At 35.7% G+C, this 19,687-nt stretch overlaps 3 protein-coding genes across 7 annotated transcripts; all 3 read right to left on the reverse strand.

Moving 5' to 3' along the window:
- Positions 1-646: 646 nt before the first annotated feature.
- LOC122294229 lies at positions 647-6,150 on the reverse strand. Its single transcript, XM_043102808.1, has 3 exons — positions 5,860-6,150; positions 4,133-4,488; positions 647-2,730 (listed from the first exon to the last, which is right to left on the reverse strand). The coding sequence occupies exons 1-3, from the start codon at positions 6,146-6,148 to the stop codon at positions 856-858; spliced, it is 2,520 nt and encodes an 839-aa protein (XP_042958742.1). The 5' UTR covers positions 6,149-6,150; the 3' UTR covers positions 647-855.
- Positions 6,151-6,917: 767 nt separating this feature from the next.
- Positions 6,918-13,402, reverse strand: LOC122294391 (tRNA-dihydrouridine(20/20a) synthase). Of its 5 annotated transcripts, none has more exons than XM_043103088.1 (13): positions 13,220-13,402; positions 12,203-12,440; positions 11,990-12,116; positions 11,165-11,292; positions 11,014-11,083; positions 10,754-10,856; positions 9,741-9,858; positions 9,444-9,525; positions 8,748-8,809; positions 8,312-8,384; positions 8,135-8,215; positions 7,314-7,394; positions 6,918-7,218 (listed from the first exon to the last, which is right to left on the reverse strand). In XM_043103088.1, the coding sequence occupies exons 2-13, from the start codon at positions 12,400-12,402 to the stop codon at positions 7,051-7,053; spliced, it is 1,293 nt and encodes a 430-aa protein (XP_042959022.1). In that variant the 5' UTR covers positions 12,403-12,440; positions 13,220-13,402; the 3' UTR covers positions 6,918-7,050. The 5 variants fall into 5 exon arrangements, with proteins under 5 accessions (XP_042959022.1, XP_042959021.1, XP_042959020.1 ...); XM_043103087.1 differs by having other exon boundaries at positions 12,896-13,402; XM_043103086.1 differs by having other exon boundaries at positions 13,226-13,401.
- A 2,519-nt stretch (positions 13,403-15,921) lies between these two features.
- Positions 15,922-19,458, reverse strand: LOC122294392 (stress-response A/B barrel domain-containing protein HS1-like). Its single transcript, XM_043103092.1, has 2 exons — positions 19,214-19,458; positions 15,922-16,467 (listed from the first exon to the last, which is right to left on the reverse strand). Exons 1-2 carry the CDS (start codon positions 19,363-19,365, stop codon positions 16,269-16,271), a joined length of 351 nt encoding a protein of 116 aa, XP_042959026.1. The 5' UTR covers positions 19,366-19,458; the 3' UTR covers positions 15,922-16,268.
- Between the last annotated feature and the right edge of the window lie 229 nt (positions 19,459-19,687).

Consider the following 19,687-nt stretch of genomic DNA (forward strand, 5'->3'; position numbering starts at 1 on the left):
TTTATTATTATTATTATTATTATTATTATTGCGATTATAAAAGGGACAAAAAACCTATTAGTAGTAATATTTGTTAGTATAATTTTTGTAGTCTGTCAATTGAATAACCCAATAAGAAAAGTGTTGCACAAGATGATTGACATATTAGAGTCATGATTCAGATTGTTTTGATAATTCTAATATCCAGCTACTACAATTTTAATGACTAATTTTAATTCAGTAGTTTTTTTTATCATGGCTTTGATAGTCTCTAAAACATTCTGAGGAAAAATTTGCTATAATTCAATATACGTCACCCGTATATACATAGATAAAACAATCTGAATTATCAAAATTTGGTTGCTGAACTAAACTGTACTCATCTCAAATCAATCATTAATAGTTAAACTTATTTCACTCTATTTCATACATTTCAACTTAAAAAATTTAACACGTCTTAATAAGACTCACAAAATATTACTATTCACAGCTGAACTTAACATCCAAACGTAACCTCATACAAATACGCATGTTGTCCCTCCAACACTATTTTATGAAGATAATGGGATAAGTTCTGTTAAAACTAGAGACATTTCTATTGTAAGGTTAATTATTTATAGGATAAAGAGTTTTTTGGCTGGAGATGTTACAATTCTCCTGCTGAGGATATTTTAATGATTGAAATTTTTTATAGGAGCATTCCGAGTTCACAGCAGTTTCTCCATGGTCAAGACTCAAAATGTACTAGACATTCAAGTTACTTTTAAAATGGTTACAACAAAATGAGAAAGAGGTAAAAAAGGATATACAATAAAATGATGAGCAGCATACAACTATTACTTGCCTAAACCAAGTTTATACAAATAAAAAAAGGTGTCAAATGAGACTCTTTGCAAAGATTTCATGGCTGCAGAATGTACGATGGTCCTGCAGCCTTTCACCCTCAATGATCAAAGGCACGTCCACTACATCGCAGTAGTTCATATCCACCGAAATATGGCTGTTGTCTGCTGGAGCTGACAGTTCACCATCCTCCAGCGAAATTAAGTTGCATTGCTCGGTAATTGGGGAGTCCTCATCCGTATCCTTGATGCAAGGAACTTCGACGTTTGATTCCTGCATGTCAGTCAAAAGGGCTTCAAGGGGAGCCTTAGTATTGGAATTTTCCTGAGATGCAAATTTCACATCCAGGACTGGAATTTTAAAATCCACTACAGAAGCTGCACATGAAAAGTCAAGGACTTTCTGCAGAAATTCAGATCCACATTTTGTGTTTTCTGTCGTAGTAGCCAATTCAGAGCTTGCAACATCATCTTCTTGGCTGGTATCAGAGACATTCTCGCTATTAGGAACTGAGGTATTGCCTTCCTCGTTGCCCACTTCTAAATTTACACTACCATTCGATATCTGATTGGAATCTGTTCTTGTTATTTCGTGTTCAACTATAGGGTCAAATCCTGTGGCCTGACAGTCACCTTCCCCTCCCTCGAGCCAGCAGTCTTTGTCAGCTCCCCCAGCCGTCTCCTCAGGGCAGTCATCATTAGGAGATCCTATTACATTTCCATCATCCTCTAGACAAATATTGGATGAAGTTGAATCTTTCGTACACTCTGTCCCATCTGTTCTATAGCTAGAAACTGGATGATCTATTTCATATTGAACTCCAGGTGAAGCTTTCTTATTGTCACTTTCATCATCTTCATTTGAAAACTCAGGGGCTTTAACTGCAAGAGTTTGGGTATAGGTTGGAGGCGAGATTGAAGTTGAAGATACAAATCCTGCAAGTGCAGATGCTAGAGCATCATCAATTGAAAAGGCTTGCTTTGGTCTATCCTTTAAAGAGTTTTTCAGTGTGTCTGTTGCAAAATTTTCTTCCACATCATCACAATTTGAAAACTCAGGAGCAGTGACAACAAGACCTGGGAGCAACTGAGCAGCGTTCATTGAATCACATGCATCATAAGGAGGGATGGGCGTTACATCTGGACAAAAGTCCTTCTTATCTGATTCAAATGATCCACAATTAGGATAATCACTTCCACTGTTATAGAAGGAGTTGGAATCTGATTCATTGCATGAAAAATCAGGGGCACAAATTCTTGAGCAAGATGGCAACTCAGAATTGAGTGATTTCTTCATCAGTACTTCAAGTTGCTGCTCTACCCTCTGGAGTCTTACCTCAATGCTGCTTATGGGCTTTAGCATGTTTTCTTCAAACCTCAAACAAAGATCTTCTATTCTGCCTACTCGAGAAACAAGCTGATCCATGGCTCTTTCAAGATGAGAATGTGAGGGATGATTAGGCTTATTTTCTGAAACAGGAACTTGTGGAGGATTCAGCATATGTGCTGGACCTGCACTAGAACCATTCACCTCTTGGCACTTCACTTCTTGATGATCGGTTTGACTGGATTTTCCTTCCTGCTGTTTAATTTTACTTGCAAAGTTCGTCGGATCAGTTGACCTTGACCCATAGTCAGCGAATTTCTGCTTTTCCATTGTATCAGTACTATGCTTAGTTGTCTTAGATAACTGCAAAAGGGTTGGTACAAGCATGGCCATAAGAGAACTTCCAGCTGGGTTTTCCACCCGATCCTCCTGATCTTCAGAGTCAGTTGAAGTAACAGGATCAGCAAACACATACACTTCATCAACATAAACACAATCTTTACTCTGAAGTGAGAGCAGACGAAGTGTAAGGGATAAGCAAGGACTTGCATCAGTAATCTCTGCTGTAGCCTCATAAAACTCCTGTAAATTTTTAAGGTTAAGGGGGGGAAAAAGATCATGGAAGAAAAACCAAGAGCAAATAGGGAAAAAAACCATAGGACGTCATGAAAGCTGAAAAAACTTGGATATTCCTTATTCTGAGCATCAAATCGTAGCATCCCCAACTAGATTTGGAGAAGTAAGCCTAACACATGAAGGTAAATTGCTTAAACCTTCCCTAGAGTTTTCAAATACATGTACCTCCCTTGTATTTTATAAAATTACACTCCCATCCAAGACAAAAGACGCGCCATAAACAGAAAATGGAGACTGGTGATTATCCTTCATTATTTTTGATAAAATGTTAAGAGATTTGCTTCATTAAAAATTAAAAAGTTAGAATTTAAAACCTTCATGTTGTTCATCCTCCTCCCCCCTCTTCTTTTTCTAATATATATCCTTCATCTACCAGCCCTAAATTTCCAAACCCCAAACTACCATCACTGAATCCCAAATCCAGATAGATTCCATCTGCTAATCCAAATCTCCAATCACCAATCCACAATCTTAACCCCAACCACATTCCATCTGCTAATCTCAATCTGTATAGTAAAATGACTACCGCTCTTGGCAATAAGCATAAAATATTCCAGATCGACTTCTGTTGCCATCACAAGCGTTGGCCCTTAGAATCAGGTTTAAGGAGCAGATGTTTTGGTTGCAGACAGAAAAAGCTCATATGTCAAAACTTCGCCTGCGACCTTAAACACCAAGATCTCATGATCAATGGCCGAATTGGGTCTGCTCAATGAGCAACAGAGGTTGGAGATGATAGTGGAACTTTGGCTTGAGAGAATGGTGGCTATATTTATCGAAACCGGTGGCCTTTACCCAGGGTGGTAGTAGATAGTGATCAACTGAGTCCCCCTCTTTAAGAAGAAACAAATCAAGGCTGTGTTCATATCACGAGAAACGAGGACTCCGTGAACTCAAACTTCTGTATGTATTGGAACTGGAAAAAATACTTATGATAACTCCTGACTCATTCTATGATGGTAAATTAACAGAATGGACTCAAATATATGCCTTCCGTGGCACTTGAGGGATGCCCAAGTAATTTTTTCAGAGAAGGTAAGTTTCTATGTTATTTGTCAAAATGCAAGGGAGGTTGAAGAAGTTCACCCAAAGATAAATTTATCGAAAAAATGCCCTCGTTAGTTGATACTTTAATCATTTGCACTCTTAATCTACTTGGCCCAATCAATGGCTAGATCATTCCTTCTTTTCTTTTTCTTTTTCCCTTTGTGTTTCTTGGGAAGGGATGGAAGCCTCTATACATGCCGCCAAGTGATATACATCAAAATATTATACCCACCATTTAAGAACAGGAAATGGGGACAAAAAGAGCTTTGCTTGAATAAGTACATAGATAGCCAAAATATACCTGCTTGTTTCTGCCTGCAACGCTATCAGCCTCTGATGTCAAAGATGAGTTTTTATTCTCAGCCACAGGAGTATCAGGGACTCTCACTTCAACCCAGTCATCTTCACTACCAGTCAAATTACGCCCACTTTTCACATCTGCTTCACTCAGGCCTTTATTAGTCCCATCTAGATTGGGAGAAATAACTTCTTCAACTTCAGCTGTGAGCACTTCTTCATCTCTAGCAGCAATGCCACAGCGAACAGTACAGAGATACTCATTGCCGCACTGTAGACCAGAATGATAATACATCTCATAGACTCGAGCAGTACTTCGAACATAAACCTGCCTCACCTCGTGCTTTTGCATCAAATCAACTGCGACAGAAGCTTATTATTTGCAAGGATAACGTGGAAGGTTCCAACAATTATCTCATTTACTTTCACTCGAAGAAAATAAATAAGGTTTTTGGAAAATTAAGTGTAAATTCAAGAGCTACTTGATCGAAAGCCTTAATCTATAAACATCATATCAGAAACAAATTTCAATATAATAGGAACAGATGATGACCATATTTATAGCAAGTGTAGTGGGCTTCTACATTTCTTCTTCCTAAGAAGCAAGGAGAAACAGTGGATGTAAAATACCAATACTGACATCACATGAGTAAACAAGCTGGAGTTTCACAATTCATGATAGGAAGCAAATTCGAGTTTGGGCACAGCCGGGTTGGGCCTGATCATTCACATGGAAATTAAAACATAACAACATCGATAGGATTCCCCAAATCCTTTCGAACGCACAAAGCATAAAATATAATTTCTACCAGAGGACTCAGAAACTACAAAACCATCAATGAGTTGGTGGTGGTGGTGGTGGCGGCAGCAGCCCTCTCAACTCCTTTTGAGCATGCCCAGAACTTCATGGGTGCCACACCGCAAATCACAATGCAGAGAAGACAAAAGTGCTCATATTTGAAAGAAAATGAACTTGATGCTATCACTACACATACACTGTTGAAACTGAGTTAATTTTTTTTTTTATAAGTAAAAATATGAAACTAAGTTAATTCCTCCAGCTCAATGCAATAATATCTCCTGTTAAGTTCTTCACAATTGGTAAATCAGAGTTCTGCTCACAAATCCACAATTTTGACAATCCTTACTACTTTTGTTTAGGCCATTACAAACAATTCTTCACCTTTATTATATTCTACAAATTTGTTCAAATAATCAACAAGTCATCACTAACACCCAACTATGCCTAATTCTTGTCCTCAAAGAAACAGCTCCTATCTATGTACTCCATCACTTACAAAAACGGTGCTCATATGTGAGGAAAATAAAACCACACATTAACTATGCGATATAGTGTACCAACAAGTAATCTCAACTATCGTTCAAACAATCCTCTCTTACGCGTAATCCTCTACTGAGCTAAGCGACATTTTCATGCTTTTTCTAAAACCAGATCAAAAAAGAAGAAGAAGAAGAAGAAGAAAAATCTATGCTCCACAAATTTCCTGAAACTTGGGAAAAGAAAACCGGATTTTTTTTTTCTTACAAAAAAAGTTCCCTCAAGCAGAGGGATAAAACCGAACCTTTTTGCAAACATGAATTCATTTGAAAAACAAAAACAAAATAATACAGGAGTAAAGAAGTGATTTTTCCTCGGGAAGAAGTTATCGGACAAAATAATCCAATAGAAGCAAAAGAAAGGAGTAAAGAAGCGAAATTTGCAGCACTGACTTGTGATCTCGCAAGGGCCGGAATCCGGCGAAGGAGAGCGCAGAACAAGAGGGGATCTGAAGAGGGTTGGATTGCAGGTGATTTTTGGGTCGTCGTCGTCGTCGATCGGGGAAAGAGAGGACTCGAAAGCGAGGGAATTCACGAGAGAGCCGCCGGTGACGGTCCAGTTGGTTGAAGAGCTCCATGATTCCATTGCTGGTGTGGTGCGTTTGAGTTCGTCTGATTCTGACTCTCTCACAGTAGATAAAGCTTCCTCCTTGCGTATTTCCAATACAATTTTACCGTGCATTGCATAACTAAATTATATTTTTTAATTTATTTTTTTGTTCAAATTCGATTATTCAGATAAATATAATGTGTGCAAATGGAAATAAAATATTCAATGCTTTCATAAGAGATTTTTAAAGCAATTTAAATTGGAATAATGTTACAAATAGTAGTAGAGTGTGTAAATACCATACAATCATTTTAAAAAATAGTTGAGTTTATGATTAAAAAGTTAATTTTTTTTTAAGTAGGTTCTGTATTAATTCATTTTTTTTAAAAAGACTGCATGGCACTTGCATAATCACAATTGTAAATATCATTTCTCATTTAAATTTAAAACGACCGCATAATTTTCAATATTGAATTAATCCCTCTGCAAATTAGAGAGTAATAATAATGTTGTAGTTTAAATGGATTCTGCTGGAGATTTTGTTTTATTATTTGATGAAATAATTTCTATTCTGATAGTTTTTTGAAATATTTTTATCTTTTTTTATTAGATGTGATGTAATTCTAAAAGCAAGTCGCCTAACCACTAAAATTTTAGACTTTTTTTTTTTTTTTTATAATTTTTTTGCGCAGTGATGTCTATTGTCTAATATGGTTGCATAAAGATTTCAACACAAGATCTCATGATGCCGCCCCACCACAATCTTTACCCATAAAAATATATTTTATTCAAAGATTGACGACAAATTGCAACAAAGATTGACGAATAGTCAATGTTTCCACTCACTCTGTTGTGATTGATATAATTCATTTTGATTGTTAATAATGTTAACATTATTGTATGTAATCAATCACCTCAAGATTTATTATCCACAAATGAATTTAACACATAATGTTACATGAGAGACCAATCAGCTCACGTTTGAAACTAATATTATATGAAGGAATATTCCCAAAAAAAAAAAGACACAAAAACTACGCATACAGTACCACCTCCTGTTCTCTAACATTATATGGAGGGGGTAACATATTATGTATATCTGCAAAAAGATCATCACGACCAGCTCCTGGCTTTGCAACACTTGAATCCAACACACGGTCCGGAATTACCACCAGGGTTTCCTCCAAAAATGATTTAATCGTCTACATGGTTTTCATATTTGTGTCAGAATCTTTCTTCAAGCAAAAATGCAACAATTGACAACAACAACAACAAAAAAAAATAAACCAATTCTCACCGTGCAATGCTGGAAAGCGGCATCGGCTTTGCGCTTCCACAGACTATTCCCAGGCTCTGAATGGAAAAAGTTAATGAGAGGCTGCAACACAGCAGACACGCCAGAACATATTAGGCCAATTGTAAGCATAAGCAAGTGAGAAAAGGAGACAAAGACGGGGGATGGGGGCAAGTAAACTGACTTCAGGGAAAAAATAAGTGTCCCAGATAGTCTATATGCAGCAATCAGATACCAGGGATTCTAATACAATATTTACTTTGCACTTCTAATTATATCCACCACTTCCATATTCATTTCCAAAATAGGACACTATAAGGCAACGGGTAGTAAACAACGAGGCAGTTAAACTGGGCCAGCATAGCAGCAACATCTTTTTTTTTCTTTTTTCTTTTTTTTTTTTTTGTAAGTAGCATAGCAGCAACATCGATGATCTGTGACCCGAGCATCTACATCTCTTAGGCATGTGGACTGATAAGTAAACTACTATCAATTGGATTAAAGATAATGCAAATAAAATGCCAAATTTCACAAAATGGTGTCATCTCTGGGCAACATATGTTCCCATATACTAAAGGATTCAATGCTACATAGCCTAAATTCCAATACCAAATTGGGATCAAATCAGCTTCATAGCCAAGGTAGCCTAATACAAAAGAACAGTATATAATGCAGGGATAATTCTGTTTTAATGTTCAATCAACCATGTCCACAAGAAGTATGGCTATATAGTAAATCTTACCATGCAAAAAAATATTAAAATAAAAAATTTAGTGAAGAAACAGAATAAAAAGCAAAACAATAATCAGTAAAAATATTCGCACCATCACCACATCCCGGACACGTGGTCTCGGCCCATATTTTCCCAAAACAGAATCTCCATACACTTGATACTTCTCTAGAATCTAGAATGACAAAGAAAGTACAAACTGTAAGTCAAGTAAATTGATCAGAGAAAATGTGTGTATGCATTCATTTGAGAGCTGAATCTGTTAATAAACCTGACGACGTGTAAGGCCACTGCTTGGTGAACCATAAATTGCTGAATCAACATGTCCCAAGGTATGCCAAGGACTGTATTAAAAATGGTAAGTGGTATTTCGTCAACTACACATTATCAACAGCGGGAAGTATTGTGTGCATGTAAATTATCTTGTTTAACTCTCAAAACTCATGAAAGCTAGGGAATTCACCCAATTTTTCCTTTCCCACTCCCTCACTCAAAATAAGGATTTTTAATTGCATTGTGCGCAGGTGCATTTGTATACTCTATGTTAATTGCACTAAAGATAGCAGTCACAATTGAACTAGAATTACCATACTTACAGTTACTGTTTAAAACTGCACAAGCTAGAAATCACATAAATGAAACCAACTTTTAAAACTTTCTATCAATGACCAGACCAAGAAAATTCTCAAAATATGTATAACATATACTTGTTGTATGCGGCACGCCCAATCATCACACCATGAGCTCCTGCCCTTAGAGCTGCATTGGCCTATGATTTAAATGACCATGAAATAGGTAAAAGTGGAAGAATCAGAGAATTCATCAATAAATTACAAGATAGCAAATTCATTTAAAGAAAATTGCGTGAAGCATAACTCAGAACTAACAAACCATATCAAAAGCTAGAACCAATATATGAACAGAAAAGAAAAGCAAAATAAAAAGCTAGGACCAAATATAAACGAACCATATATATATATATATAAGCACAAAATAACAAATATTTACACCAGATAGTTATAAAATGAAAAAAAAAAAAAAAAAACAAGATTAATTTACACCGGATGAATATAAGCAAAAAGTAGTAACTTCATAAAGGATCTCAATTTTCATTAGGAGGCATGGGAATCACAATAGTGCCTTGAGGGAGATATTAGAGGCTTATTGTAGTAAAGTCATGCAAATGGGCCAATCCAAGTTCTTACGCTCTGCCACATACAAGGAACACTCTTAATAGCAAGCTGCCATTGTCTTCCTCAGTTATTCCAGCTTTTAGATGTATCTCAACCCCTACATAGGTCGTATTTATGCATCTATCATGTGTGTGCATGTTTGCTTTATAGATACAATTCTTGACACCCAGGCATATACTGACAGAGAAAAAAAACAGAGAATTGCCTCACCTCATCAACACAAGTTATGCCTCCATTGATGGTAAATCTCAAGTCAGGAAAGTCACGCTGGAGACCATAAAAGTATTCATATCTGCATAATTAAATATATTGGAAAGTGTATATATCAATTAATAGCAGTGCATATCTGCAATTGACATATCCTGAGTAGCAGTGTATGATTCTGATGCTCATGTCTTGATAAATAATAAAATATTCATTCAAAATCTCAACAGGCGCATTCCAAGTGCTCAAGAGTGGAAATTGTGGTAATTAGTTTTAGTAAGAGTAGAATAATCAAGTACATACTTTAAGGGAGGAATGCTTCGATTTTCAGCTGGGCTGATGCCATTGAGGAGGGCCTTCCTCGAGTGTATTATGAAATGCCTAGTTGGTGATAGAGAAGAAACCTTATAGATAAAATCACCTGAAAGGATGAAAAGAACAACAACAACCACAAAAATATGAGGATGCAACCGTAGCAACCTTGGCATATAACCTAATCATAGGTCTAGAATATTGATTCTTGGCTCAACAGCAAAAAAACATAGCCAGCTCTTGGAGAGGAATCATGTAACAAAGTATGTGTTGCTAAAAGACATGGAAAAGCATAGAAATATAGCATTCGGCAGAAATTAAGCCACAGTTAAGCTTATTATCTACATAAACTGCTCTCACAAAAACGAAATCCATAATAAATAATAAATAATAAAAAATAAAAGAAATTAGTTTGCATTATTTACAATAACATTATTGAATTAGATCCCATATAACCTAATGCCTGTTACAATCAAATGTACACGTGCTACAGTAACCACAAAATTGTGGGTCAACAATCCCATGTTACTGTAAGAAATAAGATTTTATAAGACAGTTATATATATATTTTTTATAAGTACACAAGACATACGCCTATCTAGAAGAAGAAAAAGAAACAACAAAATCATGAAAGCTATGCCCGTTAAAGTCTATCAAAGCTGTTTAAAGAAAGAGACAGTTAAAGTCTAAAGTCTAGCAAACTGTCCAAAGCTGTCCAGAGAAAGCTATATACACATGCATGAATGTATGTATGTATGTAAGAGAATTTCTAAGCTGAAAGCCCATATATTGGCAAGACATTCGAATGCAACCATAGAGAATCGACGGTTGCAGAGTATTTTCGGATGAAAGCACAATTGGGTCCTAGTTTCTTCTCCTCCAGCAATTCATTCTAAATTTGAAGACTAAGAGAGAAAAAAGTACCAGAGAAAATTTAACTTAAATTGTTTGCCTTAAACTGGAACAGACCAAAAAAAAAAAAAATGTTGATAAGTGGACCTTACAGAGCTCATTATATGAATCATGATTATCGACACCAATTCGACATTTAACAGAAACAGGAGCATCTGTATTGGCAGCAATCACTGACATGGCTTCCCCAACAAACTATCCTTGTAAACACCAATTGCCATATCAGAACATATTGAGAAAGAAGGTTACTATCCAGACATGTTACGGTAAGCATTTTTTTTTTATTGGTAAGCATAGCCGTTTATGCACTAGCATGTTGCAGTAATCAAATTAATCAGCATAGTTATCAAACCTTTGGATCAAGCATAAGACGAGCACCAAAGCATCCATGTCCAGCTACTTTTGGACTAGGACATCCGCAACTGGTAAACTAAAATGGCTCAGTCCAATGTTCGAATAGGAAAAAAGAAACTTAAAGCTATGGCACAATAAATTGTACAAACTTGAAATTGATTTCATCATAGTGGTACGGATTAGCAAGTTTGGTTGCTTTTGCCAGGTTTTCCAAATTATTCCCACCAATCTGAAGCACGATGGGATGTTGTTCTGGAGAATATTCCAAGAACCTGCCCTGAGCAAGAGAAATATAAATATAAGAGTGAGAAGTATGGGGACAGTCTTCAAAACTTTGTTTTCTTGGGTGGGAGCCATTGTATGTAATGGACTAAATGTCCAAGACTTTCTTGTTTCGGTTGTAACTAGATAGGTATCTTTCAAGTATATGCCCTATGTACGTGGGATTTGCCTTTTATGATGAATAAAACTTCTTGATTACCGATCAAAAAAAAAAGTATGGGGACAGCAACGCATCCGATACACTGAAATTTGAGAAAATGAGGGCATAACGCAACGTTCGTGGCATTGAAACTGGAAATTGAAATTTCATAACCATTCAAGCATCTACCACATCAGGATATAATAAACTTAAAATGAGGCAAGAAACAAGCTTCAAAATGAGTTAAAAATTGTTGCTTGAAAGCCAAACAATTAGGTGTACTACTCCATCTTAATCATGGACCAAAGGTCCATCATTCTTGAGCTTGCATACCAAGTCGGATTCCTAGGAGAAGAGAAGCCTGGAGTTGGATTCATCCAATACGCAACATAACACCAAAAATTTTATGACGTTAATGGATCATGCTCACAATTTTGCATGCTCCATCCTACAAAGTTACGTCATTTTTCATGTTCTAAATACTTCAGTTGCTCACAATACTGTTAATACTTCTTCAAGCTCCTTCAAAAGGAAATTTTTTTTACTAACTTACAAGATTATCCTTCTGATAAACAATTGTTTCAGCTGCAAGCATCTCTGTGTAGAGCCATGCATGTTTCGAGATGAGACGGGCAAGAGTCCTATAATGATTGTCCGTCCACTCCATCATTGGAGCAACACTGATCAAAAACCAATATAAAATAAGGTTCATAGAATCAATACACTTAGTTTTGAGCATACAAAATTGAAACATATGAATAGCCACCTAAACAAGGGAGGAGGATAGCGCCCTGCAACCATCACAGCATTCGCAAGTAGTTGATCTTTTGGAGTATAAGCAGACAGGCTCTTTGATTTGGTCAAATTACTATGGAATATAGCGAATAGCAATCTGCTATTGGTTTTTACGAGATATGAATGAATAGGAGTGAATGAAGCTGTCAGAGAGCATCCCGAAAACTTCATTCCCCTCTAATCAGACCATAGCCTGCTCCATTGAGTACCTATCCATCGAATATAGCCATATACATGTGAAAAAAAGAGACAAACAAGATGGTTTTATTGAGTCAGCAAAAATTATTGACAGGCGTCCCCATAAACTCCTAGAAGATTATACACTGAAGGAAAAAAGCTCATATACTGGTAGAACTGCAACGCAAAAAAATCCATGTTTCCCTTTGAAAGAAGAGTCGGCTTTATATAAATTAATGAAAGAGCAACACTACATAGATTGGAGTTTCGTAAATAGAAATATATAAACTCAACTAGCTACGTACTGCCGTATTCGAGAAAAATATATCTTCGAGAAGACCAAAAAGGAGTCGGCAATCTAATTAGGCTGGTTAAATTTGTGTAAATTTTGCAAGCCGAATGTAATGACCCAGAAAGAATTCTAGTCACATCGGCGTTATAACTTATAACTCCAATACAATTCCATTCGGAGCTTCTGTAGAATTACCTATAAAATCCAGTTTCACTAAAATTACTCATCGTAGTTGCTACTTCTAGATCCAGTCAGGCTAAAGAAGAGAGTTTCCGGACTATTCACAAAAGGGATAAATTCCATCCAATAGAGTGAAAACGCACAAAAAACAGAGAAAAAGAAAGAAAGAACGACAAGCATCAAATGAACATAAAATGCAGGTGAAGCAAATCCAATGGACAAATGATTGAACGAATGGGGAAAAAAAAAAAGAAGGCATTTTCTCGAACAGATTATCAGCACGGGGTTGTATACGTAGACCCACACGTATCCAAAAAAAATAGATATAGGTCCATGTACGTGTACATATAGTTTAGGGTTTGAGGAAGACAGTCGCCGTGAGAGCCGTGGGAAACTTCAGGGCTGCACCCGAGATAGTAGGAGAGAGTTGGATCCAGAGAGCCGTGTGTGGCTTTTCTTGATCTACATCCCGCGGCAAATATTTAGAGAGAAATGATATTTATTATTTGGAGGGTGTGGGCAAGTTTCGACTATTTTTTAAAATAACGAATAAATATATAAATTTGTATTAAAAATTAATTTTCTAATAAATTCCATTTGTTTATAAAAGAAATGCACAGATACTTTAAAACTGTATTTTGGGAGAGGGAGCGGGGAGGCGGACCCGAGTCCCAAGCCAAGAAAAATAAGGGGACCCATGACAGTCCAAAGTGGGGGCCCAACCTACAGGAGGCTGAGGGACTGAGAGAGGAAGAACAAGGCCCGTCCTAGCAACTTCTAGTCTTCTCCTGCCCCATGGAAGGGCCCTCAAGTCACAGCCCATAGCTGGCCGAGAGACCTATTACAAGACCAAACCACTCAAGGCCATCATAAGAGTTGGAATCTGACAGAATCACATCAAGTAGGAAACCTTGCAGCGTGTCGGAGGTTAGACCTATCCAATCATGGGCATCCCAACTAGCGATACGTCACATTTAAAGCATAATAGAATATACCAGCATGCAATAGCACACCTTTGAGACCACACGACCACAGTATGGCACTACATCGCAGGATCAAGGGTATGATAAGTCTAACTTATACACGACTTGACATCCTATGATCCCTTCGGAGTCAGAGCCCAAGCTAGGTATAAATATCTCGACCCCTTCCACAATAAAGGATTGCATACTTTTTCATTATTCACATATTTAGAATTCTCAATTAACTTTGACATTGGAGGACTCACGGGCTCAACTTAAGTCCACTATTTATTCATCTTACAGGTTCCATAGCGTGAGCCCAGTGGAATTTATAATTTTAGTTTTATAAACTAACATTTAGTCTTAGTTTTAAATTAATAAGAATAATTTATAATTATTTTAAAACTTTTACATGAGATTGAAGATAATTTTAAAAAACTAAATTATATTTTAATGGGATGTCGTAATGCATTCATTGATTATAAATTAAATCCCCATTTCGTCTTGAAAGAAACTTGATTGCTTGGCGTAACATTGGAGTCCAATGACACGGGACATGCGCAGTATCCAAGTGCCTGACTGCTTAACACTCCAACAACAGTGAGTTGCAGGCAAGGTTAATCATTACAATAACCAAATTAAGAGCGTACGTGCCTTAATTCCTCTGTTTGATATTCCTATTTGCGACTTCAAATGATGACTATTGAGTCTTAATGCGTATGCATGACTAAGTGCTAGAGCAGCATTCTTGTTCAAGAGAATGCACACAATTCGGAGGTACTGTATAACTATATATAATGACAACTAATGTAGAACAGTCATTCCATTAATGCTTGTTGGCATTTGTTTTTCGGGGGAAATTCTAAGCCACCTTCTTTACTGTCTAGTCAGAAGGGCAAGGGAGAAGTGAGAAAGAAATTCCCTCTGCTACCATTACCTCCTTAGTCCTTACTTGATATACATTTATTATAGTAAACAAAGGGTCTACGGATATGCATTAATTATAGTAAACAAACATATTTATTTGATTCAAATCCTCAGCGAAGGAAACCATGATTACATCAAGACCACCAGCTTGGAGGATACAAATATTAAAGCCCAAATCGCAATTACATCATTGCCATTTTACACTGCAGGGCATGAGAATTGAGAAACATCACCCAAATTTTTTCCCCCTAAAAGAAATTGGTAAAAGCTTGATTCATGAGCTCAAAAACTGTCTTCGTGGGATCGATTCATCATTGAGAATATGTGGCAAGGGACAACTCAAAACCGATTTGATAAGAGCTAGTTTTCCTCCATTAGACAGCAACCTTCCTTTCCAACAACCAATTTTTTTCCTCCCTGTTGCCAAGAGAGTTTCAAACATGTCTATACTCATTCTACCACAAAAAAGAGGTAGTGTAATGGGGAATGATCATTCAATAAAAGATGTATGTCGAGCCACTAGCCGTCTTCTGCTGTTAGGAGTTTTCTTATGAACCAGGATTCAGGAATACATTCTGATTAAATCAGATTAATCAGAAGAGTGTATTCTCACTTATAACAGAAGAATGTATACCATTATTACAAAAAGCTTGGAGAATAAAAATCCAAAACCAAGCTTAAAAGACTAACAATCCAAACAGAAGTACTACTTTCATAAATACAAATTAAAAAACATTACAAAACTTCACAACCAAGCTACTGCTATCCAAAAATACAAACAGCTAGCTAGCAAACATAAGACTCGCAAAACTGGGAAAGAAATCATCTGTATAAAAAGAAACTAAAGCAGAGTGTAGAAAAAGGCCACTATATATTATACTATATGTACAAAATCTCAAGTAACAGCATGAGTACTTATCTACTAGATCTAAATTATTTCTAGACGTATACTTCTGATGATCTATTTAACTATATCGTCGATCGAGACTCCTTAACAAACGTCAGAACTTCCTCGTGTAGAAGGCAAGGGAAGAAGGTATTCACGCTGCATGCATGCTATATATCCGTATATCCTAATTACTTCTCATAGCTAGGAAGAAGAAAGAGATCAGAGCTAGCTAGGAAGAACATTTCATGCTACGATCGAGCATATATATAAACAAACACATTTATTTGAATATATATCAATATCATATATAATATAGATTTGAGTACAAGATGATTTATTGAGATCATGAGTTACAGATCTTGATCACGTACCTAGCTAGCTACATAAATTCAAATAGGTTCATTATAATTAAGCTTGCTAGCATGCATGCATTAATAATAATATAATTATCAGGTACGTAGCTTTAATTTGGACACAGTACGTACTTGATCGATCTGATGATCTTATTTAGAAAAAGACTTGGACGTGTCCACAGCTTATATTCCTTAGCTAGAGATTACATGATATATATATTGAAGCTAGCAAGCAAGCAGATGATGATGATCGAGATCTAGATGATGGCCGCCGCCTGAGTATTGAGTTTGTAGTCAAACAAAATGTACTTCTCCACGTACGGAAGGAGGCTCTTTGCGTATTCCAGATGGGCAGGATGAGCAGCATACTCTGCGATTCCCTCCATACTCTCAAAGTTGCATTCAAACACATGAGTGTAACCTTCATTCTTGTTCCAAGGGCTCACATCCTTGCCCCTATTACCATTAATATAATTTATTACATAAAAAAATAAAATAAAAACATGCATTAATATAGTTGGATTTCTTCTTAATTAATATGTTAGTAATTAGTTTCACCATCTTTTGGTAGGGTCTCATGAAAATATAGTTGGATACTTCTTGGTTTGAAAATGAGAAATTCTCTATACATTCAGATGGAGCTATGTGATCAGAGCTTATCTATGACTAAATCTTCTCCACTATTAACCGAGCAATAAGTATTGCTAGCCTTGCATCAGGTTATCTTCTCTCAGTAACACTTTGTAAGCCAACCTTACAGTTGAAAAAATATTATGGCCATATAACGTGTTGCACATGATGCAGTACCTGAAGTCATAAGTACTAGAATGACTACATAGAACAGTGTTGTATTAATTTTATTTTCTTTTGCAAAAGGAACATGTTTATGGATCACTAATCTAGAATGCTTTTATGAACAATATGTCTGAGAAGATACATGATCTACTGCTATATCTTTCCTATTTTTTGCTTTAAAAAAGATATAAAAGTAGATATGATTGAAGAGAAATTCTATTTGTAGTCTTCACTTGGAAACTGCATGTACAGACTCTATATTAAATGAGAAAAAATATCATTTTAAAATGGATATTTTTATAATTTTAAAAATTTTTAAAAATAAAATTACCTAGCTCTAGATTGCAAGTATCATTGCTCGTGATTGAATGCTCCTAGCTAGGTCAACTCTTTTATACTTTTCTTTAAAATATCCATCTGTTTTGGATGGTAATCTTTTACCTATAAGCTACTTATTTCCTGTGTGCAGTGCATGTCAATCACTGATAGACGTATTTAAATATTCTAATGTTAAGTGAAATACTGGAAGGCACCCATGGTTAGCATGGAAATAAGTCTTATCATTGAACTTTGTGAAGAATTATAGATTTTGAGGGTTTATCCTGTTTGTAATTTGGTGTTCAGATTTGTTCTTCATATGAATACATTATGCAATGCTTAAAAAAGATGAAATGCACAGTCTTTTATTTTAATTTTTCTGAACTTGGTGCTAATTCATACTCTTCAACTGATCAGAATATCTTCAATATGAATTTTCTTGTGCCATTATTGTATGTCATTTCTTATGTCTGATTTGCACAGGTTGCAAATTAGGCATTGCGGTTTATACATGAAAGAGGAATTATGCTCACCTTGATGTCAAACCTGATGACATTAATTTATATAAGAATGGTGTTTATAAACTTGGTGATTTTGGATGTGTAACTCTCACCGACAAGAGCCTGCCAATTGAATAATGATTTTGTATGTTTGCCTATTTATGTAAAGAATGATGTTTTTAATTGGGTGTTTATCAGAATATGTATTTGAAGAGCTTTCATCTTGGTTTTTGTCTTCAATTCAACGTTACTAACTTAATTTTGTATCTTTGCATCATTTTGATTATTGCCAAAAACGTAATTTATAAATCCATCAGTAGTCCGACAGAAATAACCTCATTTTTTGCTGTCGATTAACACTTAATTATTTGCGATAATATAGAGTGGCACAAAAAAATCCATTTACGGCACACGTGCTTTTGTAAAATGAGAAAATAGTTTTTTCGACAATATAGAGCGATCAAAAAAAAAATTCACTTATGACAAGTCAATATTTTTGCGAAGAGATATTTGTGGCGCCAGTGAGTTTTTGTATCAATATAGATAGATGCAAAATATAATCCATTTACGACAAGCAAGTGAGGTTGCCATGATATATACATGGTAAAAATGAGGTTATTTGCAGCGCTATTTTGTTTTTGCGATATTGAACTTTAGTCACTAATAGAGCATTTTCTCACCATTGGAGTATCTTTTGTGTCGAATTTGACATCCTTTAGCATTAACAAATATCATCGCAAAAAAATTATTTTTGTGTTGATAATTCATTTTGATGCGAAAAATTTTTTGGAATTCAGTAGTACTGACCATCTTGCGTCGATTTTCAAGCAACGCTAAAAATTAATAACTACAACGTTTTTTGTATTTTTTGCGACAATTTAAGTGATGTAAAAAACCAATTTTCTTATAGTAGATCAGCGGTTGCACGCAGGCCGGGTCATTACTTAATTAATTGATTAGCAGCTAGTTTTAATCACTAATACTTGTGATCAAGACTACGTACATCGTGTATTTTCAAAATTAAACGAAAGTAGAGAAAAAAACAAAAAGGAACATATCTAATTCCAAGAGAATTCAAATCCTAATTAATTTTTTGGACATATGAATTAAATAAAAAACTCAAGTTGGTTGATAAAAAAAAATAATTACTCAGGATCGTATGTTTAAGCTAGCTCTTGTACTCGACCGATAGAATTATGTATGTACTCAAGTTGGTTGTGTTTAGGGATCGAGAGTATATCAACAGTATTTCTTAACATATTTTATTATTATTGATTATTTTATTATTAACTTTCATTTTTTTTTATTATTTAATATTTTATTATTATTTTTTATTACTATTCATAATATATTTCAACACTTCTCAACACCTAAATTTAATTATATATATGTGTGCATGCGGTACGCATATATGTACGTAGTTTTCCTGTAATATTCATCTTATATAGATATGATCATCTAAATGATCATCTCATCATGTATCATGTAATATATTTATTTGTATATATATATATATATGGTGAGAATTAAGGGTGTGATGATATATGATCTTAAATATTATTAGTGAAGGTAGGAATCATGATGAGTACCAGTGTAAAGACTTCAGTGGGTCGATGAGGTTGACTTGGTTGGCCATATCTTTGATGAGTTGCTCAATCTGTGCAGCTGAAGTTCCATCTTTGAACTTCGCTATAACTACGTGCTTCATCAGTACTGATCCCTTTCCTTCCTCGGCCTCCATGCTCTCTCTCTCTCTCTCTCCGATGATCTCTCTCTCTCTCTCCAATGTATTAAGAAAGAAATAAGAAAGCTTGAGGCTGCATATATGATAGTATAGTACCCCCAGCTTGTCATTAAATAATATCGGCTTGCAACGCAACGTCGCAACTTGACAAGACGTCGCTAGCTAGCTTCGTAATTCGGTTCCCAGTAGTACTAGTTGAGCCGCTTATTATTAATTTGTTGTCGGCCCAGCCGGCCAGGCCAGTTCACCACTCTTTCATAGTGCATGCACCTCACGTCCCTTCAATTTCCTGCCATTTTTATTTGTCCTCAACCATCTT

The sequence above is a fragment of the Carya illinoinensis genome, chromosome 14 (genome assembly GCF_018687715.1).
Source record: "Carya illinoinensis cultivar Pawnee chromosome 14, C.illinoinensisPawnee_v1, whole genome shotgun sequence".
In the NCBI taxonomy this organism is placed as follows: Eukaryota; Viridiplantae; Streptophyta; class Magnoliopsida; order Fagales; family Juglandaceae; genus Carya; species Carya illinoinensis.

Coding starts and splice junctions, on each gene's coding strand:
- LOC122294229 (XM_043102808.1), bottom strand. CDS start 6,148: ATGCACGGTAAAATTGTATTGGAAATACGCAAGGAGGAAGCTTTATCT. Junction 4,489..5,859: donor CGGCCCTTGCGAGATCACAA/GTCAGTGCTGCA, acceptor CTTCTGTCGCAG/TTGATTTGATGCAAAAGCAC. Junction 2,731..4,132: donor TTGCAGGCAGAAACAAGCAG/GTATATTTTGGC, acceptor AAAAATTTACAG/GAGTTTTATGAGGCTACAGC.
- LOC122294391 (XM_043103088.1), bottom strand. CDS start 12,402: ATGAAGTTTTCGGGATGCTCTCTGACAGCTTCATTCACTCCTATTCAT. Junction 7,395..8,134: donor GTGTCCGGGATGTGGTGATG/GTGCGAATATTT, acceptor GCTGTGTTGCAG/CCTCTCATTAACTTTTTCCA. Junction 7,219..7,313: donor CCGCTTTCCAGCATTGCACG/GTGAGAATTGGT, acceptor AAAACCATGTAG/ACGATTAAATCATTTTTGGA.
- LOC122294392 (XM_043103092.1), bottom strand. CDS start 19,365: ATGGAGGCCGAGGAAGGAAAGGGATCAGTACTGATGAAGCACGTAGTT. Junction 16,468..19,213: donor CCACTGAAGTCTTTACACTG/GTACTCATCATG, acceptor TAATGGTAATAG/GGGCAAGGATGTGAGCCCTT.